Source organism: Ursus arctos, unplaced genomic scaffold (genome assembly GCF_023065955.2).
Source record: "Ursus arctos isolate Adak ecotype North America unplaced genomic scaffold, UrsArc2.0 scaffold_8, whole genome shotgun sequence".
Taxonomy (NCBI): Eukaryota; Metazoa; Chordata; class Mammalia; order Carnivora; family Ursidae; genus Ursus; species Ursus arctos.
Window position 1 is genome coordinate 64856763 of NW_026623100.1, and position 21459 is coordinate 64878221.

At 54.0% G+C, this 21459-nt stretch overlaps 2 protein-coding genes and 2 non-coding genes across 6 annotated transcripts; 1 reads left to right on the forward strand and 3 right to left on the reverse strand.

Moving 5' to 3' along the window:
* The first annotated feature begins 1380 nt into the window (after nt 1-1380).
* OST4 (oligosaccharyltransferase complex subunit 4, non-catalytic) lies at nt 1381-15586 on the forward strand. Of its 2 annotated transcripts, XM_026520617.4 has the most exons (4): nt 1381-1505; nt 1629-1766; nt 2446-13936; nt 14348-15586. In XM_026520617.4, the coding sequence occupies exon 2, from the start codon at nt 1630-1632 to the stop codon at nt 1741-1743; it is 114 nt and encodes a 37-aa protein (XP_026376402.1). In that variant the 5' UTR covers nt 1381-1505; nt 1629; the 3' UTR covers nt 1744-1766; nt 2446-13936; nt 14348-15586. The 2 variants fall into 2 exon arrangements, with proteins under 2 accessions (XP_026376402.1, XP_057165110.1); XM_057309127.1 differs by lacking the exon at nt 2446-13936 and having other exon boundaries at nt 1405-1505.
* Nucleotides 2548-20318, reverse strand: AGBL5 (AGBL carboxypeptidase 5). Of its 2 annotated transcripts, none has more exons than XM_026520578.4 (15): nt 20173-20318; nt 18741-19000; nt 18341-18512; nt 17861-18024; nt 17124-17301; nt 16686-16864; nt 15804-16260; nt 15136-15305; nt 14681-14816; nt 13827-14029; nt 12984-13198; nt 5597-5752; nt 4415-4521; nt 3449-3579; nt 2548-3072 (listed from the first exon to the last, which is right to left on the reverse strand). In XM_026520578.4, exons 2-15 carry the CDS (start codon nt 18953-18955, stop codon nt 2901-2903), a joined length of 2655 nt encoding a protein of 884 aa, XP_026376363.2. In that variant the 5' UTR covers nt 18956-19000; nt 20173-20318; the 3' UTR covers nt 2548-2900. The 2 variants fall into 2 exon arrangements, with proteins under 2 accessions (XP_026376363.2, XP_026376390.1); XM_026520605.4 differs by adding an exon at nt 4069-4115 and having other exon boundaries at nt 2548-3579; nt 20173-20305.
* Nucleotides 20319-20700: 382 nt separating this feature from the next.
* On the reverse strand, nt 20701-20773 carry TRNAA-AGC (transfer RNA alanine (anticodon AGC)). The gene has a single exon. It is a non-coding gene; the product is annotated as a tRNA-Ala (tRNA).
* A 337-nt stretch (nt 20774-21110) lies between these two features.
* On the reverse strand, nt 21111-21200 carry TRNAY-GUA (transfer RNA tyrosine (anticodon GUA)). The gene is given in 2 exon segments: nt 21111-21146; nt 21164-21200. It is a non-coding gene; the product is annotated as a tRNA-Tyr (tRNA).
* Nucleotides 21201-21459: the final 259 nt, after the last annotated feature.

The following is a 21459-nucleotide window of genomic DNA, read 5'->3' on the forward strand; positions in this document are numbered from 1 at the left end:
TGTAATCCTTTAAGACCTAGACCCTCACTCTCCCAGAGCAGAGCTGGGAACAGACCACTCTCTGAGGGACACATGAGGAGGAAGTACACGCCTGGGGTTTCCCTATTATGTGGAGGGGACATGGGCTTGGGATTCTAAATAGGAAACTTCTGGGAAATACTGGGTGGAGGCTGGGGGCTGAAATGGGGGCGGCCAGGGGAATTACAGACTGCTAAAGGCAGAGACTGAGCTTCGGAGTCATTGGCCTGGAGCATGAAGGACAAACTGATGGTCCCAGGCCAGGGAGGCCAGCTCTGAGCTAGTGCACCCCTGGCTCATGGTGCACACAGGCAGCAAGACGGTCCCCTGCCCCAGCTGTTCCAGTCCCATAGCAGCTCCTGTAGTTTTCCTTGGCTCAGAAAAGCAGAGGCGTCCCCTGAGCCCTGGCCCCCCTCTACCGCAAAGCAACTGGCTTCCATTACCCCTGACAGCTCCAGAGCAACAGCCCAGCCCCCGGCCCCAGGCTGGCTCCGTGCCGTTCCCTTTTATGGTGAAACCGAGGGAAAGCAAGCAGTGAGGGGGGAGTAGGATCTCCCTGGGGCAGAAGGCTGTACAGCTCCAGTGTCTCTCCCCTCACCAGAGACCCTCAGACATCTACCCACAGTTTTCTTGCTCCCCAGTCACCCACTCTGCTCAGAACCCACAACCCCCTGGCTCGTCCCAGCCCTTTCCCCCCTTCCCCCTCCCTCACATCCGGGGGGTGATTTCCCACTTGGCTCAAGTCCCACGGTTTAGGTTTTGATTCCGGGAGGGTCCGCCCTATTTCCGACGCCCACCTCCGGGGGTGGGTGGAGGCAACGAGCCCAAGTTAGGGAGGCACCGGTCAGATCACAGGCAGAACCCTTCCACTTGACGGCTGTGGGGCAAAAAGGCGGGCGCCGAGCAGAGGAGCCCCCGGCCGCCCCAGCTCTCTCCCCATTCTGTACCGCCTCTCACCCCCCTTTCCGCTGCCGGGGCCAGGGAGGGGACCCTGAGGGCAGGGCCCAAAGGAAGCACCTGGCTGGGCCGAGCCGGGAAGCGGAGGGTGGGCAGCAGCGCGCGGGGCCAGGGCAGGAAAGGGGGTCGGAATCTAGGGGTCCGGCCGAGCCTCTCACCCGGCCACGCCGCCGCACCCTCGCCCTAGCCCGCCGCCCGGCTCCCGGGAGGCCACCACGGCGCTGCTTGGTCCCCGGCCGCGCCAGCGGCGGCCAGCTGTGGCCAGCTGCGTCCCGCCGGCCCCAGGCGCGCGTCCGCGGCTCGCCCGCCCCCTACGGCTGGCCTTCCCTCCGCAGCCCCGCCCGAGACCCCGCCCCTTGCGATGCGCCGCGGGGAGCAGGCGAGACGGCGGGGCTAGAGAGCCCGTTCCGACCAAGCGGCACGGCCGGAAGTGCCTGGTTTGGGCTTGCGCTCGCGCTACCAACTTCCGGGCTGGGACTCCTACCTCCGGCTAGTACGCAGACGGCAGCACCCGGAGCCCAGCTGATCAGGTGAGAGGCACGCAAGCGCGCTCCTCGGGGCTTCGGCGGTGGCTGGTCCTGGGGGCGAGGACGGGTCCCGGCCTGGGCGAGGAGTGTGCGGGCCGCAGGCTCAGGCCCCCCTCTTCTCCGCAGGATGATCACAGACGTGCAGCTCGCCATCTTCGCCAACATGCTGGGCGTGTCGCTCTTCCTGCTTGTCGTTCTCTATCACTACGTGGCCGTCAACAATCCCAAGAAGCAGGAATGAAAGTGGCGCTTTCTCCGCCCCAGGTAACGGTCCGGGGCTTAGCGCCCAGCCCCCGGAGAGTGGAGTGGCGAGGCCGCGCCAGGCTCTGCAGGGTTCGAAACTTCAAATCAGAAAGTGTCGGGCCAACCATGGTACAGTCCAGAACTGAGCCCCTTTATCCACACACAGTAGGGAGAGCCTTGCAGTGCCCTGCCCTCTCCCCCTTAAACTGCTCCCTGCTAGAATGGGGTGAGTTTCCTAATTCTCCTCAGCCCCTGTCTTCATGGTACCCCGATGCCCAAGTTGGGGGTTTGGCTACAAGGAGGCACTGACACCGGTAGGAATAAAGGTACTGAGGATGCCATCCAAGTATGAGGATTTGGGCTCTTCACTTAAGTAGTCCTCACTTCTCTAAGGTTGTTTAGACTTTTATTTAGGCAGAATTTGTGCGTGTGCATCTTTGTGTGTGTGTGTGTGTGTGTGTGTGTGTGTGGTTGTAAAGATGTAGAATTCTATTTCCGTATTCTGGGGCAAGGGGCACTGAGTTAGCAGTTGGCTACTGTAGACCCAAGTCCTAGGGGAAGGCGGGGGTGGGGGAACCTTAAGTGTGGGTCAAAAATGTAAAGGGGGGGACAGGGTGGATGAGAGTTGATGCCTGAAGGATTTCCCCAGACGAAAGCTGCAGCATTTTCCTTACCTCGGGTCTTTCCCCCTCTTTTCTAGGGTTCCAGGACATAGTCTGAGGCAAGATGGAGGGTGTGAGGGGCCTTCACACTTCACTTCATCCCTCTACCCATCACAACATACAAATCAACTACACCTGGATTTTTCCAAACAACTTTTATTTCCTCAAAGTCTTCCTTAACCCTATGGAACAAGAAGCTGCCACTGAGTAGGGCCCAGTATAGGGGTTTCTTTTCTACTCCCTCCCCCCAATATAAAAATATAGATATATTTTTTTGTGGTCCCAAAATCTTGTGCTGTGGAGGGAGGGATGGGGTAGCAGGTTCCTGCTTTGTCCTGTCTCAAGGTGGTGCTCTGGATGCCTCAGAACAGTGTGGCTGGCATTCCAAGGAGCTATGGTTGTCACATGGAATCAACAGCTGAGGGAGGGGACTAGCACATTTCTCACTGTGTTCCCATCTTGGGGCTATATACTGGGCATGAAGGTTGAGGCGTCAGACCCGGGGAGAGACAGTGAGTGGGGGAGATTTAGGGACAAAACAAACCTCAGGTTGGCCCAAGGGCCCCCCGCTGTAACAAATCCGGGACTGGGAGTCAGATAGACTACAGGAAATAGGAGAAAAGGCAGGGGCAGAGCGGGGCCGTGGGGGCCCGGCCTGAGGCAGCCTGCAACAGAGAAGAGAGAGGAATCAGGGTTGTGAAAACTCTGCCCCTCTTCTGGTCTGTTCGCCAGGGGCTGGGAGATGGGAGAGGTGAGATGGGTAAGGATAGAGGGGTTGAGCGCTGCATAGTGGGCTGATGCTGGAACAAGCCAGCTCCTAGGCCTTAGGCCCTAACAAGAAGTTGTTTTCTTGTCCCTTTGGAGGGAAGACTGAGGCCATCATGGGAAAAAAATCAGGGACAAGATTCTTAATGAAAGTACCTTTAGTCTTTTGGGGTCAGAGGGAGTAGGGAAGGGAGAAAATTTCTGATCCTGAATGGCAGAAATGGGAATGAAGGGCTAGAAGTGAGGTGGGGTGAGGGACTGGACCCGGGTGCTCACCCTGGTGCAGAGTGGGGTCCCGGCTCCGGCTCACTGCTTTCCCTGGTCCGGGCTATAGGGGATGTGGGGCCGGAAGAGCCGCTCATCCCTCTGCAAGTCGGCGGTGAGCCCCGGCCCAACCTGGGCCTAGCCTGTATGGATAGGGGGTGGGCTAAGAGGCTGGATTCTTCCATGAACTGTTTTGCTTCTGGGTTTGCTTCTAGAGTTTCCATACGTAAGAATGTAGTATAGAGGTCAGCATGGGTATTGGGACCTTGAATTTCTTGGCACTGTCCCTGGCTGAGAAGGTAAGGCAGGATCATAGCTAGAGAATTCTTGGGTTCAGTCTATGACTTCAAGTCTTACTGAACCAGGGGAGGCAGAAGGATCCAGCATTTAACCTCCATGGTTATATCATGTCTAACATCTAGCTAACTAGAGAAGCAGTGTATGGAACGTGGTTGCAGAATCCGTAGCTCTCCCTCAGAGCCTTCTGTGCCTCAGCCCCTGTCAGAGCAGCTTAGGTTTCACCCATCCAGTCTCTGCCTGTACCTAGTTTCAGCCAACTTAGCATGGGGATCTGGACTGAACTGGAGTTGGTGGCACAGCTGTTCTGAGGAGCAGCAACCAGATTGTGTTACCTGGGGAATCCGGGACCCCTCCTGGCGGGAACTCTCCTCGGGCAGGTCTGGGCAGAAAGAGAGGAGAAGCTAAGGGCAGGGGCAGGCAAAGCCAAAGCTAGCAGGCTGAGGTCAGGGTATATCTGGCAGGGACATGGGTTGGAAGCAAGCAAGGACCTAGCTGAAGGGACTGGGGGCACCGGACAGACAGAGGCACTCAGGCACGAGAGGAGCTTTCCGATATGGTTGAGGGGAGAAGTTGTAAAGCAGTGCTGAGCATTTTCCCTCCCACTACCCAGATGAACAATGCCTTGCTGGGCTCTGCCAGAGTTGTTTTGCTGGGGGCTGGGGAAGACCCAAAACTTACCTGCAATCGTGTCCTGATACAGGGGATCCGAGGTCCTAGCAGCCCTTTCCCAATCACCATGACAGCCTCTGGCTTGTCCCCTGAGGACAGGAGTGAGCAGCTGCTCCCTAGGAAACAAAGGAAACATATCAGGGTAGGCGACCATGGAGAGGAAGAGGTAACTTCCTCTAGATCAGGTTTGCTCAGTATTGGCAATATTGACATTTTGGGCTGGATAATTCTTTGTTGTGGGGGGCTGTCTTGTGCACTGTAGAATGTTACGCAGCATTCTTGGCCTCTACCCACTAGATAGCATTTCTTCCCCAACCCTGTCCCCACTGTAACAACCAGAAATGTCTTCAGACCTTGCCACACGTTCCCTAGTGGGCAAAATGGCCCCTGGTTGAGAAGCACGGCATGCTCTAGTCTGGTCCCAGTGCTGGAATAGCAACTTGGATCTTGAATCAGAGTCCACCAAACTGAACCACTCTGAATTTACAGACCTTAGAGCCTATCCCATCCAAATGAGTAAGTGTTTAAGGATCAAGTCAGTACCCAAGACTGGTGGATTGAGGGCTGCCCATTGAAGAGAGTTGATAGGTTGGGAGTTACAAGCTCTGAGGGCGTTACACGATGTTGGACTGGAGTCTTACGACTCCTTCCCATTCAGTCCTTTACACCGCTGGGGGTATCACTTAGAAGGAGAGCAGGTGGCCTAGGTTTTATGTGGAAGACGTGGTTACACTGCATTTGCCATGACGACAGGTGAAAGACCTCTGCCTTTTTTCATTCAGTTTTGTCTAATGTTGCCCAGCTCGTGGAGTCAGGAAGCTCCAAGTAGCAGGTACTTGGGTTGTTCAACTTTAAAAATGAGGATTAAGTGAGGTAATGTGCTTAGAGCAGTGCCTGCCACACAGCAGACACTCAGGAACTGGGAACTATTATTTTATCATACAAAGATGATTTCCAGCTTCCTGTTGAAGGGCATAGGTGCTTTAGGGATTTAGGACCATCCAGGAGGGTAGCTGATGCCCCTGGTGTGTGGAGGGCTGCATTACATCCAGTCAAGAGAGAAGGCCAGGTCAGGTGGCAAGGGAGTGGGAGGGACTGCTTTAAGCCTAGTAGAGAGACTGGTCTATACCCTCCGTGGTAAGGAAGGAAGGAGGCTGGCCAACCCAGATTTCGCTGGCAGTGGGTACAGACCTGATACGCTGAGTGCGCTGGGCAGCAGACAGGGGCCCATGCTGTGTGAGGAGGCGGGGCTAGAACTAGCAGGATTTGGGGATGGGGCCAGGCTGCTTGAAGTAGGGCGATGGGTCAGTGGCTGCTGCCGCCGTCTCCTGTCCTGGCTTCGGGGCTCTGAGCGGAAGGGACATAGGAGATAAAAGGGCAAAATAAGCGAGGCCCTGGCACTGCACTGCCTCGCCGGCGCCCCCTGCTCAGAAGGTGCCGGCTCTCAAGCTTGTCATCACACCAGCATCCCCTTCAGAAGTAAATCTCACGTGGGTAGAAAGACCTCTGCCGTTTATTCCAGTTGTCCAGGCCACAGCCAGCCCTCATCCACCTGTCTGTGGCCAACCAACCTGCTCACTCCCCGGTTCATTTCTGAACAGTTCGGTTCTCTTCAGGCACAGAAGTTACTGAGCTTGACTTCCGCAACACGGCTCCCCTGGGTTCTCCTACCTCTAACCGTCCCTCTTCGTTTGCTCTTCCTGCCACCAAATACCAGTGCTCACCGTGCCCCCCCCCCCCAATCTATTCTTGGTCTCCTTCTGCTCTGTACCCTCTAAACTCTCAAGCTGCTTTCTGGCTCTTTCCCCGGAACTGCAGGTCAGCGGTCCACTGGCATTTCTACCTGGTAGTCTCTCATGACCCCGGCAAAACTCATCTTCTCCCATCCTGCCTTTTGTTCTCCTTATCTTGGTGAAAAATGGGCTAGAAACCTTGTTTCAGCTTGTGACTCCTCGCTTACATTTTGGTTTGTGTTTAACCAAATCGGGAACACACTGCCCCTGCCTTTGCTTGGATTCGCCTCCATTCTCCCTCGCCATGGCCCCTGTCCAGATACAGGTCTTTCTCTCTCTTACCAGGCTTTTGAAAAAAAATTCCCTGCTGGTCGCCCTAGCTTGAATCTCTTCCCTTTTACAATCCATCTTTCACAGTGGTTCCGGAAATTATTCCAAAACCTAAACCTGATCAAAAATCATTTGGTTCAGGCCAGGGGGAGATAATTGAAGGTCTTTTAAAAGATAAATCTCAACTTTTTAATGTGGCCTTCGGAGCTCCACCCACTGTGGTTCCAGTCTGCCCATCCTTGGTAGGACGCTGACTCGATCCTTCATGCCCTCTGCCATAGCCCCTGCGGCCGCTAGCCCTGTGTTTCTCTGCAACGTCCGTTTCCTCTTCTAGTCTAACTTTCATGTCCCATCTCAGATGTCACCTTGGCGAAGCCTCCTTGACCATCACAGGTGGAACTGACTGTTCCCCTTCCCTCATTGTTCTTTGTTCACTTGGCTACTGTTTATGGGTTTTGTCTCCTTTATGAAATAAGTTAGTACAGGTAAAGTATTTACGATAGTGCCTGGCACATAATATTCAGGAAATCTTAACTAGTATTCTACTTGAAACTTGAATCTCTTGAGGATAGAGACTTTGTCTTTTCCAGTCTATATATCCCAGTGCCTACAAAATTCTGCCTAGAAAACCAGAGACTTTAGTAGAGGTTTCGTTTTCCTGGAGAGCAGACACCCACTATAGACCATGGGCTGCCTCAGTAATCTCTCTGAGCCTAAGGACATAGGCTTACACCCTGGGTGGCGGCTCGCTCTCTGGTCCACTCCTCGTGCCTAAAGCCTCACTGCTACGAGTTCTGAGAGCTGACAGTGGCTGCACTGGGTAGGGAGGCTTTCGGGTTTGGCAGGTCCTTCCTTGTCACAGAGGGACAGCAGGTGCCAACATACTCTCAGACCAAATGGGCTGTTAACCTTCATTGAGCTGAATTCAGTGGCGGTCCCAGGATGCCAGTGGCCCCTAACAAAGCAACATGTATTAGATGGAAAGCACCTCTAATTCAGGAAGTAGGTGACAATTAACTTGTCCAGCTCTACTGAGCATCAGCTAGCAGTGACAGGCTACTTTTGGAAGTCCCAAACCAGATTTTTAAAAATTGATACTTATATGAATAAGGAATAGAAAAAAGGGAGAGATTTCAGGACAGAAGGTACTTTAGCTTTGAGAAGTTTGTTGAGAGGCTGGGTACCGGCTACAGCCAAGAGTCAAAAATAACCAGACCTGTCAACTATACGTCAATAAACAACAACAACAACAACAACCAGACCGTAGGGACCTAGTAAGAGGTGACACAGCACTAAAAGACAACAGAAGTCAGAGACTCATGGACACAGTCAAATAACCCGAGTGTTACCCACCACCAGTGACTTAGAAATACTGTAGAACCCAGACCTGGGTAATTCTGTGGTAAAACAGTGATATCAGGATGATGGCCAAATGTCAGTGCATAATAGGCAGAAATGAACCTGAATGTGATCAAGGATGGAAATAGTTTCTAGAGGATCTGAGGAATACCTATACACAAGGGTATGCTGAAATCATGTTAAAGGATGGAACCTCACCCACCCCAGGAAAGGTAAGAAAGAGCAAGTAAGAAAGCGAATGAAAGCCTTTGGGACATTTGGAGGTTGTAGCAAGAACTGAGAAGCATTCAGGAGAGTATGAAGCAAAACAGGCATAGGATGTGGAAACTGTCAGTGTGAAGGTAGGTATTCTGGGAGAGAGACTATGGATACAACTCAAGAATCCTGCCCTGATGAGAGCTGAAGGATGGGAGACCAGTCTGGTTTAGGAGAGAGGCCTAATATGGAAAGGGTTAGGCATTTAAAGATAGCACTTTAACTCTCACTTAGACGGTTTTAAAACCTGGCCAGGCCTGCCTGTTAGCTTGGCAGGGTGAGCACACAGCCCAGCTTCTCATGTTTTGACTTCTGGCCCCTGGTATATAATCCAGGCCTACTCAGTCCCCACTGAGACGATTTAAGGGAGGAGCCCCAGCTCTGTTATTTCTTGGTTCTAAGCTATAGAGGCAGTGGCTTAAGGCTGAGTGCAGAGTGATACGTGAATCAGCTTTGCTTCCAGAAGCAGGGAGACTGTATTTTTATGGTCATCAGCTGGAGACTGCATTTGGGGAGTGGTAGGATTTCCTGGGGCGAGGGTCTGAGGTAGAGGCGGCCGGCCCGCACCAGTGCAGGAGTCAATGGATATTCTAAAGGTCTCATGACTTCAAGGAGCAGTTATCTGACTTGGGCCTGGGTCTGGCATCATCCGCCCGAGACCTCTTTCGAACTGTCCCTCCGTGCAGCACCCTAGATCTTACTGAGTCGTTGGCATGATCGCAGACCTCACTGATGCCCCCTTAAGGGTAGAAAGGTGAGACCAGCATTGATCGGGCTCCCCACTTCGTGCCTTGTATTCATTCAACAAGTATTTGCTGATGATTTAATAAGTGCTAGGTGCCAAGGGAACAAATGGATGTGGTAGGAGACCTGTCGTGCCCTCAAATAAGCTTTAATCTGCCCTTCACCACGAAACTTATTTGCAGCAGTAAAAGTGAAAGGGTGGTGCTGGAGCCATTCTTCCTGTGTCCTCTGCCTCGCTTTCCAGAGGCGCCTCCACTTACCATGGGGCTTGAGCTGCTCGCAGCCTGTCGGCTGAACCACAGCACGGCAGAGGCCAGGATAGAGTTCTAGGAGCCGCAGGTGGAAGGGCCAGAGCTGGGAGGGAGGACAGTGGCGGTGGAAGGATGCCGGCTGACAGGCTCCACTTTGACACAGCCTCTTGTCTTTTACCGCAGGGGCCCGCCAGATGGGCCAGGTTCCGTTACGGAGAGAGACGTGCCCGAGTCCAGGGCTGGGAGGAAGCACGTAGGGTGCACAGCGTGAGGAGGCCTCGGCCTGACCCTGAGCCCTGGGTGCCCACTGGCCTCACCTTAGCCCCTATGCCCTGCAGACTGACAGGAGAAGCGGGTGACTTATCCACTCTCCCGCAGCAGGCCTGCCTTCAAGCTGTATTTGCACCTCCTTTTGCACGAGCATCTTGCAGGCGTTGGGCTTCCCTGACTCAGTCGTGGACTAGCTATTTCCATGAGCTCGCCCTCCTCGGCAGCAAGGGCGGCTGCTAGTGCCGTGTGCGCTTCTGCGCCTGCTGGATTGGAGCCTGACCGCAGAGCCGGGAAGGTGCTGCTCAGGACCTGTTTTGCAGCTGGGGGAACCAGGTAAAGCAGCTCCCGGCACTGCGGTGGTGGGGTCAGGGCTTCCTCGGACGCTCTTGCAGCCTTCTGTCCCAGGAACATTCGCCTTCACCCCTGAGTTGCTTTACACGGCCTTCTGAAATGTCACCCTCCAGTCTTGAGGACAGAACCTGCCAGACTGGTTCCCTGAACCTCTGCTTTGAGCTTCTGGCTGGCTGCCTGGATCTTTTCTCAAGTATTCTGGATAGCACAATCTCATGCTGTTTTAGCCAATAAAGGATAGTCGTGAATTAAATGTATAGTTAAGTGTGATATGATTTTTATACAGTAGTGGGAAATTTCTCATAAATTTACAAGTCAGGAGAAAATCCTTTGTCAAATCACAGTCTCGGTTTTGGGTTTGGAAAGTATAGCTGCTTTACAGTTAGGTCTCCGAGATAGGGGAGTTGTGTTCTTCCTGTCTTGGAAGACAGAGTATGCCTGGGTGTGGCAGGGGCCAAGGAGCCAGATGTGCGGAGCCAGGAAGCAGCACAAAGCTCCAGGACAGATCAACTAGGCGAAGCTGTTTTTCCGAGGGTTGGTTGAAGAAGCCCAGTCCGGATACCACAGTCTGCATTGCAGGTCCCTATCCTAAGCCAGGCCTGGTCTCCTATCCTGTAGGCCTCTCAGGGGTCTTAGGAGATGAAGTAGCAAAAATTGTAGCACCCGGAGTCAAGATTCCAGCACTCTGACCTTTTACCTCCTTAGAGTATTCCTGTTTGGTCTCATTAGTGATCCCCTTCTCAACCCTCTGACTTCAGAGACATAGTTTCTCAGCTCTTACAAATACTGACGCAAGTCCCCAGGTGTCTCTTACTTGAGCCAGCTCTTTTTTTTCTGCTTCTTAGTTCATTCCCCTGGGGGGACATCGCTTCTCACTTGTTTTACCTGCGTGTGTGGATGACGCCTAGAGACGACCTTGCTGTCGCCTTTTCTACATGCTGACTCTTTTTTTTGCCTGCAGAACATCTCCATATAGATAGCGCACGACATCCAAGCATGTCTAGAATAAACAAACTCAACATTTTTTCTTCCAATGTCTTAACATCACCATGACTCTTTCCTTTGGCTGACAGCCTTGAAGCTCTTAGTTTGCCTTTCTTCCACCATCACTGAACCCTGCCATCTCTATTGCTGATACATATATTCATCTCTCCTTTCCGGACCCTGGCACAGCCATTAGTCATCTCGCGTACAAACTGTGGCGAGGATTCCCCACCCCCTGCCTGCCCAGTGTGTATAGTTCACAGGCTGTTCTTCCATAAATCTTTTGTTCTCATCATTCTCTAAAGCACACAGTCGTTGCTGTATGTCTCAGTTAACTCATAATCTTTCTTTTCAAGGCATTTTAACTTCTTCCTTCTACTTCTCTTCACCTGATTTCTGTGCTGAAGGGCTTGGCCCCTTGAGCCAGCAAGATATGTCTGCTTCTTGTCCTCTCTACGCAGCAGTGCTGCTCCTGGCTACCATTCTCATCTCTGGAATGTTTTTATCAGGCCATATGCTACCATCCATTCTTCAAAACCATTCCTCAACTGAACATTCTTTGGCTAATTACTCTTGAGTTTATCTACGACAGTGGCTCCCCAAGTCCCCTGTGTTTATAATGTGTGTGTGCTTTTATGCTCTGTTGACTGTTCTAGGCCTGTTTCCTGTAAGGAAATCCTTAGTACTGAATATGCACCTTTTCTCTTAGTTATCTGGGGCAAGTACCAGAGACAGTACATGTCCCTCACTGAAGGCGCTTCGCACAGCACTCTGCATTGGGGTGGGGATGGGCATGACAGTAAAATACTGATTACAAACTGCCTAGAATCCTCCAGGGAGGAGCTGGACCTAGAGAGGACTCTTTCCTATTTCTCTTTTGTAGTCAGGGAAGGGGAATCTAGGACGCTGACATTCCTTCCCAGGAGCTATGAGTGAAGAGGTATGAGAGGCTGACAAAGAAAGAAAAGGGGAAAAAAAAAAAAAACCCAGAAAAAAGGAAAAGAAATTAGAGGAAGTTTGAATAGTAAGAAGCTTGAGTAATGCTGCCACTAAGAGCTGTGAAATCCTGGACAAGTCCCCCTTCCACAGCCTCCGTTTTCTCCAGAAAAATGGAAACACCATCCACCCCAGAGGTCCTTGTGAGGATCAAATGAAATATATATGTGATACCGTTTTGTTCACTGTTTAATGCTATTTAAATACACGGCGTTAGTATTACTCTAATACCGTCCTTCAAACACAGTGTACAAAAGCATCCTGTACCAGCAATGGGAGGATCTCCAAGAGTGGGGCTTGGAACATAAGCAGGGGTAACTGCGTTGCTTATCGGGGATAAACGGTCTTACTGGTCAAAGCTGCTCTCTCCCCTGTGCTGCTGTACCCAGTGCGGATTTCCATACCCACTGGCCCAGTGCGTGCTTCTGGTCCGCACCGGGGAAGTGCTAACGAGGATGAGTGCAGAACTCTGAGCTCCAGCTGACAAGCCTCCATCTCTGGCAGGATTTCTCCAGCCCAGAGGCCATGAACAATACTGATTTGGGGGTCAGTGTACTTCTAGAAGTGGCAACACGGCAGTCTCTCCCCACCAAAGTCTGAGTCACTCCCAAGGAATGGCTCCATAGGCCTTCCTCTTCTTTTTCCCTAAAAGCCCATCTGTTTCTGTTACACATTTGAACCCAGAATCTCTTATCAGGCAGGGTCTCCTCGAGCCAAGCCTAGGGGTCCCGATGCACCACCGAGCAGCTGTGGCCACTGCTGGAAGGGCCCAGACTGTTTAGTAAGTCTCAGACAAGCTGTCTGTGGTTCTTCCATTTTTTGTTGGAAGAGCTGGAATCCTTCCGATGCCACTTTCTGAACAGGCTCTGAAGCCAGGAACAATTTCATCCCACAGAGACCTGGGCTGGGGGTCTCCAGCTCTACAGTGCCGCGGCTGGCGTCGTGAGGACATTTCCCTACACTGCTCCCAACGAGACAGACTGACCCCGGCCCTGCCGTGGAGGCTCCTCACTTCCGTATGGCCCTCCTTCAGCTAGTGTTTTGTCCTTGAAAAGCCCCCTGCTTCCCAGCAAGTGCCGAAGCCCAGGTGCCCAGGCCTCCCGCCCGGGCCACGCACACTCCTGCTCTGGAGCTCGTGGCGCGGGGAACACCAAGGTCGCAGGAGAGGCTGCAGAGTCTGCTATAAACTAATTTTATTGGTTGACCCCTTGGTCCCAGCCAAGTGAGTATCTTCAAGCTCTCACTTCCCCCAGCAATGCCCCAAACAACTGAACACCTGTTGCAGGGGCTCCCAGACTGGCTTACCTCTGACAGGGCCCAGCACCCGGTGGCTGACCTTTTGAGTGCTAGAGCCCAGGCCTGGCAGCCCTGTAGGCCGACTGCCATGAAAAGGAAAGCTGGGGGAGTTCTTCATCTGTGGAGAGTTTTGTTGGCTGCTGCTGCTGCCCCCGGCACTTGTGCCGGTGCTAAAACTGCGTGCCCGGCTCAGGGGATTTTCAGAGCAGGAAACAGGCAAGCCGCTGCAAAGAAGCAGAGGCCGGTTAACCGCGGGCCGGGGAGGTCATGTCCCAAGGCTTTCCCCAGGGTCTGGTGCTCAGGAAGGCACCTCTGGGGGACAGGCTCAGGGACTCATTGCAAGGGAGAAGGGAGGACTCTGTGTCCATGGATGCGGTAGCTGACCCGGGCACACCAGCTGACCTCAGAATGCCTACGACCCCTTGTTCACACAGAGCTGGTCCTGCAGAAGGCATACTAAGAGCTACAGGGCTGTCTCTGGGCAGCTTTAACGCGCAGTGAATTCCCGTCTTATTCCCTTGGTGCTGGCCCTGGGAACCCTGACTCATCCCCGACCACTGGAAGCCAACACCTTGCCCCCACCTTCGCTGCAATTATATTTAATTTTGTGCAGGGCTCTGAGCAGGGAATCCCCTGGCCTGGTTTTCAGATGCCTAGGGTCTGTAGCTCCAGGTAAAATGGAAGAGGATCCCATTTTCAAAAAATGCATTAATCTTACCAATTTAAATTACTCTGAAAATATTCACCATGTGGTCCTTTAGGATAGGGAAGGAACACAAATCCCTGGGAACTCCTTGCCCTGGAGCCCTGTTCCACCTTCACACCGTCTCCTCCCTCACGCTGTGGTCTTACCTGTTGCTTTTGGGTGGCGTCCGAGCGCCTCTCTTCTTGCTGACAGCCCCGCTCACGGTGCCGCTCAGGCCTCGGCTGCCGCGCACGTGTTTTAGCATCCAGGCACGCAGGTTCGTGAGGCTGCTGTGCTCCGACAGCACGATCCGGGGCCATGGGTTGCACTCTGCCATGTCCAGAGCGGCAATGGCCATAGCTCGTCCCACCTGCGGGGTGGTCCAGGGGGCTCAGCATCTGGGCCTTCCAGCCCAGGCTGCTTGTTGGGGTGGGTCACACAGCACCGTGGAAGGGAAGGAGAGGCCAGGCCTCAAATTTTCTCAGTGGGTACCCCAAATTTTGTGCCAGGGTTGTTTATCTCGGCAGATTTAAGCTGTTCCCTAGACTGTTGCTCATTTGGGGGCCCTCATCCTTTACGGGCAAGAGGAGGTGTGCTTTCTGGCTGGCCCCAGGAAGGAATTCTAGCAGAAGGTGCTTTGATCTCTTCTATAACCTGCAGCTCTTTCTGCTTCTCTTGTGTGCCTTAGGACCCCAGGGGTCATCAAGACCAGTGTACAGGCGATGCTTTTAAGCCCAGAAGTGAACAACCCAGTAGGAGGAGGAAGACGAGCTCAGAGGCAAAGAATGTGACTCAGCTGTGCCGGGGACTGTCTGCGATATGGGGTTAGAAACAGTGCCCGCTCACCCTCTGATACCATCACAGCCACGGCCTGCCCCTTAGGTTAGCTGAGAACAGTAAGCCCGGGGTGAGATGCTGACAGCGGTGAGCCTCTCTTCAGAGGACCCGAGTCAGGCTGCAGGAGCGAAGGCCCTTCCAGACTTGGAGTTCCCCTTTCCCCATGTATCCCATGTATCCATACCTGCTCGAAGAGCTCCACAGTGTATCTGGAGGGGAAGGCCGGCGGGGGAGGGGGGCTGGCACGCCCGTTGTCATGGCAGGCGGCAGGGATGCTGTTCACGGAGCGCCCAGTGTTGTAGTTGCATTCAAGTGTGTAGCTAAGACACAGAGACCTTTATTAGTGTCCTGCCTGGACAGAATCAGGACAGAACCATGGGGAGCAGCCTTGGTGGTCTAAGAAGGCATCACTTGGAAAAAAGTGGATACGAACAAAGTGCTAAGCCCTAGCCTCGGCACAGCACGGCGTACCCAGCAGGTCCTCAAAAGACAGAGTCCCGGACCACAGACAGGGGCGCTAATAATGAGCCTGTCTCCTGGGAGGGCCTGGGCCGCCTCCCGCTCCTCAGACAGCCGAGACGGGGTGGTGGTTTCTTTAGGGAAGGTACCTCATCGGCTACAGCCCAGCTTCCAGCCAACCTGTGGATGATCCCTGAGGCTTTGTAGATCGCAACCCGGCCGCTGCCCTCCTTTGACTGGCCGTCTCTGCGGTCTCGGGCGTACATGTTCTTCTCCGAGAAATTGCAGCCCTGGAAGTCGAAGTGTGCTGAGTTCAAGGAGATGAGCTTTGGATACAGCATGTTTTCCACCTGTTTGGGGGAAGAAAAAGGCAACTGAGGAGGGACAGAAGGGAGGAACGCACAAGGAAGCGACGGCAAGCAGGGGCCGTGTGACTAAACCCGTGGCGGATCCCATTCCAACCACGAGCAGTAGGCGGCGTTCCGGAATTCTCACTGCATGCCTGACTCACTTCCAGGTGTTGGAAAGGTACAAATCCGCCTCTTTTTAAGCTCTTAGCTTCTCTCCAATCATGCAAACTTTCCCCTTCCCCCTGGTTTCCCAAACTCTAGAATAAAGACTCTAATGCTGACAGCTTGACGTTTGTTCAAAGGTCATGATGTAATGACTGAGACACCAAGCCCCAGTGCCACCCCTTCTCGGCCCTTTGAAGCTTGTCTGGAGGTAGGATACCTCTTACAGTCGCGGGCCTTGCCACCAAAGGCCACCTTTCCTCTCTCCGTGGCCTACGCTCTATCTCCCGACCTGCCACAGTCCCCGCACTCCCATGACACTCCGGGGGTCCCTACCTGGGTGCTCTCGTCACTAAAGCTGTTGCCATACATGAAGCAGCCCCTTTTGGAAGCGTGTCCGTGCAGGTCCACATAGTAAGCGACACCGCTCTCTTTCGGGGGGATGGTGTCGGGGGCTGGCTGCTCAGCGTCCGCACACTGCTGTGGCACAAGCCACACGCCGCTGGCCTTCTGCTCCGCTGGTCTGGTCTGTGTCCAGTCTTCAGGGCTGTCCCCGTCAGATGTGTGCCCGAGGTGAGCCTCATTTCGGAGGTGGTTGGCTTTCTCGAGGTCGGAAAGGGGCGCGTCCGGAGGGAGACGGGGACTGTGCTGGTGCTCAGAGGGACTCTGGGGGTGCAGACGGGAGTGCACGTGGTGGTAGAGAAGCACAGCTTTGGCCCCGTAGATGGCTGGGTGCAGGGCCACGTCAGGCTTCAGGTACTGACGGTTCAGATTCACGCCACGTGAGTCTGTGCTGTAGGAGGACAGGGACTGCAGCAGGCTCGAGAGGCTAGGCTAGTGGGGGAGACGTGAGCGTGGATGAAAGGGAGCCCATGGGGGACGGACTTATAAAATGGGAGACTCAGGCTGCATGAGGAAGGCAAGCATTGAGGACAGGCCCTCTCCCTGATCGGCTGTCAGCCCTACCTCAGAGACCTAAGAGGGCTCCCTGCACCCAGCAAAACCTGCGGTTATTCTAACTACTCCTTCCAGAGAGTGCCACGAGATGTGCCACCTTCCTTCTCTGGTCACTGGACAAGGAGACGGGCTTGCCCTTGTTCGGTGCAAGAGGACTGTCATATAGGAGAAGTTAAAGGAGAGGCTCTCACAGTATTTCACTGGGATGGAGGACACGAGGGGGACTGGGAACAATCCTGAGAGGCTGGGGAGGCTTCTTACCGGTAGTGGCCCCGGACCACACCATCGGGGTTCAACATGGGAATCAGCTTAAAGACAAAGAGGCGACGCAGGGTTTGGGCCCGGGGGTCATCAGGTCGAAGGATGAAGTCCAGAAAGCCATTGAAGACAAAGCTAGATGGAGTCTCCCCAGGGTGTACCCTACTGCTTAAGAAGAATATCTGAGGTGGAGAGGAGAGCGGTCATTAGGCCAGTTACTCTGTAGGTCCACTCTAACAGAACATGGGGTAGGGCGGGCAGGACTAGCCACTGGATTTCCAGCTGGCTGAGTCTGCAGGTGGAGTGGGAGTGGCCATGCTTGCCTCCCAATGCAGGCTAAGGCTGTGGCCAGGATGCCCAGAGATAACGTGCCTCAAGCTGTTAGCAAGGTCTGCGGCTAAGGAAAGGCCAAGGTACTATCTCTAGGCTATTCCCACTCACCCTCTTGCCTGTGAAACAGAATGGTCGGGGGGTGCCGGTATCAGGAAATAGCTGCTCTAGACGGGGCTCCCGATCTTCTCGAAGCCCATGGCAGGAAGTGATGGTTAGCAGATCTACACGCAGTCCATCCAGAGAATAGCAAAGGATCTCCCGGTGGTAATAGATAGTATCCAGGGGACTGTGGGGACAAAAATCATTAAGCCAGGAGAAGTCCCTAAAGCCCTAACAAGAGGGGAGCCTCATCGCCAGCCTAGGATTTGTAGGATCTGGTCTTTTACCTTAACCTTTGGGACCTTGTAGTCCCTCACGATGTTAAATGAGGCTGAAGATTTGGGTGGTCTGCACGGCTAGCATGCAGCATACAGGACAGGATAAACTTACTGTTCTCTCCCCAGTTTATGGCTCCCTAGGATAGATGACTTTGTGTGCACGGTTGCCCTCTGTTGGGACAGAAAAAAAGGTGTGCTGGGCAATGGCAGTGCTAAGCTCTGGATAACTGATGGGAGCTGGGACGTTAAGAGGCTTGAACTGGGCAGGTGGATGAGTGGAATGCAGGTGGTGGTACGGTGAGATCAAGGTCATACACATATTTATCAAAGGTACCCAAAGTCCCACATTCTGTACAGAAAAAAGAATGGTGATGTTTCTGGTTCAGGGCTCCTGGGGCAAGTTCCAGAAGCAGCCGAGGTGCTGTCTGCTCTGGGACTGTGTGGCAGGAGTAAGGGTGGGGTCGGCACCTGCTATGGGTAGGGTGGTTCTCCAGAAAGCGCTGGTCTAGCTGGTTTAGCAAATCCTGGCAGTCACTGTAGGAGAATGGGTAGCAGAAGGCGAAGAAGGTGGTGGCCCCACGGCCCTCCACGAAACGGTGAACAAAGGATAACACAAACTGCGTTTCTGTCATCTGAGGAGCAGAGGAGGAAGAGGGAGGGACCGTTGGTGTGAGAACTAAGACCCTACTAGGATCGCCAGGAACTGACCTTACCCCCTCACACAGTGACCAACTTCCCTCCCTCTGGGACTTTCCATATGACAGTCGGCTCCTTCTAGGCTTCCTAAGGCAGGGGCTTATCTTGGATTCCAGCTAGCACTGGCGGGAAAGCGGACACCAAAACCTTGTGTGCCGCCTGCCTGGTACTCCATATCGAGGCTAACTCCTTTTTTCTGGCCCTTCTACTTTTAGTACCCCTGTCTGTCTTTCCTCCTCAAGGAGAACTTGCCTCAAACGTGGGCCGATCTCGAATGCGTTCCCAGCGCGGCCGGGTGGGCAGTGTGCGCACAAAGGGGGCCATGCCCTGGGAGTACAGTTTGCTTTGCTTATTCATGTTCATAATGTTGATCTTGATGAGTTTCCCTGGCGCGCCTCCCCGGACACTGAAGTAGAACCACGACCTGCGGGCCAGAGGAGAAACAGGTCACTGGATACTGAGGGCTGGAGAGAGGGTACGTGGGACAGCTGGAGCAAGCGAAGTTGGCAAAGGCCTCTTCAGTAAGGAGGCGGCAAGGAGAGAGGGAGGAGAGTAGGGAGAGGAAGGGCAGTGATGGTGGGAACTGTAAGTCAGAGATCTGGAGACGCGGACATCTCTCTTCTTCTTCCGCCCTCCACTTCTTTCCTCTTACCTGTTCCCATTCTCAAATTCTGTTTCGGCACAGTCTGGTCGGGTCCACACGTTGAACTCGTAGTCAGGGGAAGAGGCAATGCTGCTGATGGGGGCTGACGCCCCAGCTGCTCCTCCTTCGCCATCGCCGGACACAGAGTCCACCTTCTCCACGTGGGCTAGGTTCCCTGAATCAAAGCGAGAACTGAACAGCAGGCCCCCACAGCGCAGCTCCATGGTGAGGCTGGGAAAGCATCCTCCTGCCCACTCTGGCCCTGAGAGCTGGGGAAAAATGGGGGCGGGGGGTGTAAGAAGGAGAGGAAGAAAAAGGAAACCAAGTTTTTTTGGGTATCTCCTGATAAATGAAAGCTATTCTTAGGGAGTGCTCTAAGAAGCAACAGAGTCTTTCCACCTCAGAAAAGGTAGAAGTGGCCTTCTGCCAAAGGCTAAGAGAAAGCAGTATTCTGTCCCCACGCTAAGAGTTTATAACTGACCTAAAAGGACCTCATTTTACAACAGCTTGGCTATTCCAGAACGAAGCACTCAATGGCTTAACTGTGTTGAGAAATGCTAGATTCTAAACATTTCTGCAGCCCAAAGGTTAGAGGATAACAATAGGTCAGATTCCCCACACCTAGCCCAGATACACCCAGCACAACACATGGCCATCTTGAAGGATGGGCCTTTCTGGGTCTCTGGTTCCTAGACTGGCTCCCCGCTCTCCAGCAGAGCAAAGCCGAGAGAACCAAGTTCCAAGTTTCTAAGTTTAAGTGGGCAGCTGCTTCTCTCCACTCCTCCGTCCTCACAAGTACTAACCAGGTATTCGGTCTGTTGCTCCCCTGAGCCCTGGAAGGGCTGGTTCTTTCTTTCTTTCTTTTTTTTCCTTACTACCTCATGCCTATTATGAAAGAAAACTAGAGAACTGCGGCCTTTGCCAAGACAAAAGAAACTGGGCAGAAGCCACCTGCTCACCTGGAGACTGTAGCTCAATCCCAGTTAGGACATGGGTCTGTTTCCAGCCCCCTCCCGCCCTGCAAAGCACTGGAGTCCCTGAAAGAGCTAGGCTGGCAGTAGTTGTGGGTGAGTGATGGGTATTCTGAGCACCCCTAAAAAAGTGGCTGGTAGACACCCACTTGGGGGCAAGGGGTGGCTTCTCGATCCTCGACTCCGACAGACCCTCGCCTCACACTGACCGAGCTCGCCCAGGGCAGGGTGGGGTTCGGAGGCATGGAGGGGCGAGACAGACTCACACTCGAGGCAGGGACTGGGGGTCAAAAGTGCGGCCACGGGCGTGGGGGTGGGGCCGGGGAGGCCCGGGCCGGGGGTGGGGCGGGGGTGGGACGGGCGGGGGGGGGGGGCGGGGTGGCATTCCAGAGGGGCTCCGGGCTGAAAGGGGCTGACAAGGGGGCGGGGCCGGGGCCGGCGGGGCCCGCGCTCCACGCACCGCCCCTCACCTCTCTCGGGGCCGGCGATCCCGCTCCCTCTCCCGCTAGCGAGGCGCCACCTCGGGCCCCGGCACCCGGGCCCTCCACCCAGGACCCAAACAAAACCCGAGCGCCGCGGTGCCGGGACCCCGCTCTGCCAGGAAACAAGAAGTCTCTCGCCTATTGGCCGCGGGTACAGCTGGCTACCCGCCCAGTAAGGCGCGCTGCCATTGGTCAGCACGCAGGGGTTCCCTCGCACGTTAGCGGGTACCTGAGCCAGTGGCGCTTGGGGACTCGGCCGGCAGATCCGGCTGGAGGGTTCCACAGTCTCTTACCAGCGGACGGTTAACGGCCTGCCCGCCGGGAGGAGGAAAACACAAAGTGACCAGGAAATAAACTGGAAAAGACTCACCTGCGAAAATAAAAGGACAATGTGCGAAGCAAATCATTGCTCAGCATGCTCCTCTGTGCATCACAAAACACCTTCCTCGGTCAGCGGATCTGCCGCTATTGAGGGATCCTCCGGTGCACGGGGCAAAAAAAAAAACGAAACCCGAGTGGAGGATGCGGGCATCGATCCCGCTACCTCTCGCATGCTAAGCGAGCGCTCTACCATTTGAGCTAATCCCCCGCTTGCTCCCGTTCTTCTTCCCTTTGCCTTACAGGCTGTTCTGGGCTGGTCGCTGACCGAGGACAGACCGTAGTAAAAGATGTTTATATAGCAGAGTACAGTGGGATCACAGGCAGGATTTTTTTTAAGCAGGCATATAATAATCACACGCAAGCCATAGTAATACATATCTTTGCATCTAACCCACAAGAGCGCCGGATTGGATCCTGACTACGAACCGCACATGCGTTTTACCGAACAGCTGCAGTGCTCCTGCAAATGCACAGCGGGCCTCTGAGTGAAACTTTCTCCCTACGGGATAATTGAATTAAGCGGAGGCTAAAAAGATTGTACGAAGTCCTTCGAGCCGGAATCGAACCAGCGACCTAAGGATTGCCGCAACACATACCACTACAGTCCTCCGCTCTACCAACTGAGCTATCGAAGGCTCCGCTGCTCCCAGCGCCTGCCAGTTCCTCCCTAATGCTTACCAAGGCCGCACTATGACAAGATCTAAGAGACTTTGGGGAAGGCTGCCCCCCCTCAACACTTTATAGAGGAGCCCGCTCCGCCGAGCCCCTCCACGTCGCACAGAACAAAGGAAGCCGGAAACAGAAGTGCGAGCAAAGGACCCGCTTCCCAACTCTGGACGAAGGAAATGGGCAATACACCTCCCTTCCATTTCCCTGCTTTTTACAAAACAAACA

Excerpts from the sequence above, each read along its gene's own strand:
- AGBL5 (XM_026520578.4), bottom strand. The coding sequence starts at position 18,955 with ATGGAGCTGCGCTGTGGGGGCCTGCTGTTCAGTTCTCGCTTTGATTCA. Across the intron at positions 16,261-16,685 it reads GTGGTCCGGGGCCACTACCG|CACAGACTCACGTGGCGTGA; the intron begins GTAAGAAGCCTC and ends GTCCTCCTACAG. Across the intron at positions 4,522-5,596 it reads CAGCGCACTCAGCGTATCAG|GGAGCAGCTGCTCACTCCTG; the intron begins GTCTGTACCCAC and ends TTTGTTTCCTAG.
- OST4 (XM_026520617.4), top strand. The coding sequence starts at position 1,630 with ATGATCACAGACGTGCAGCTCGCCATCTTCGCCAACATGCTGGGCGTG.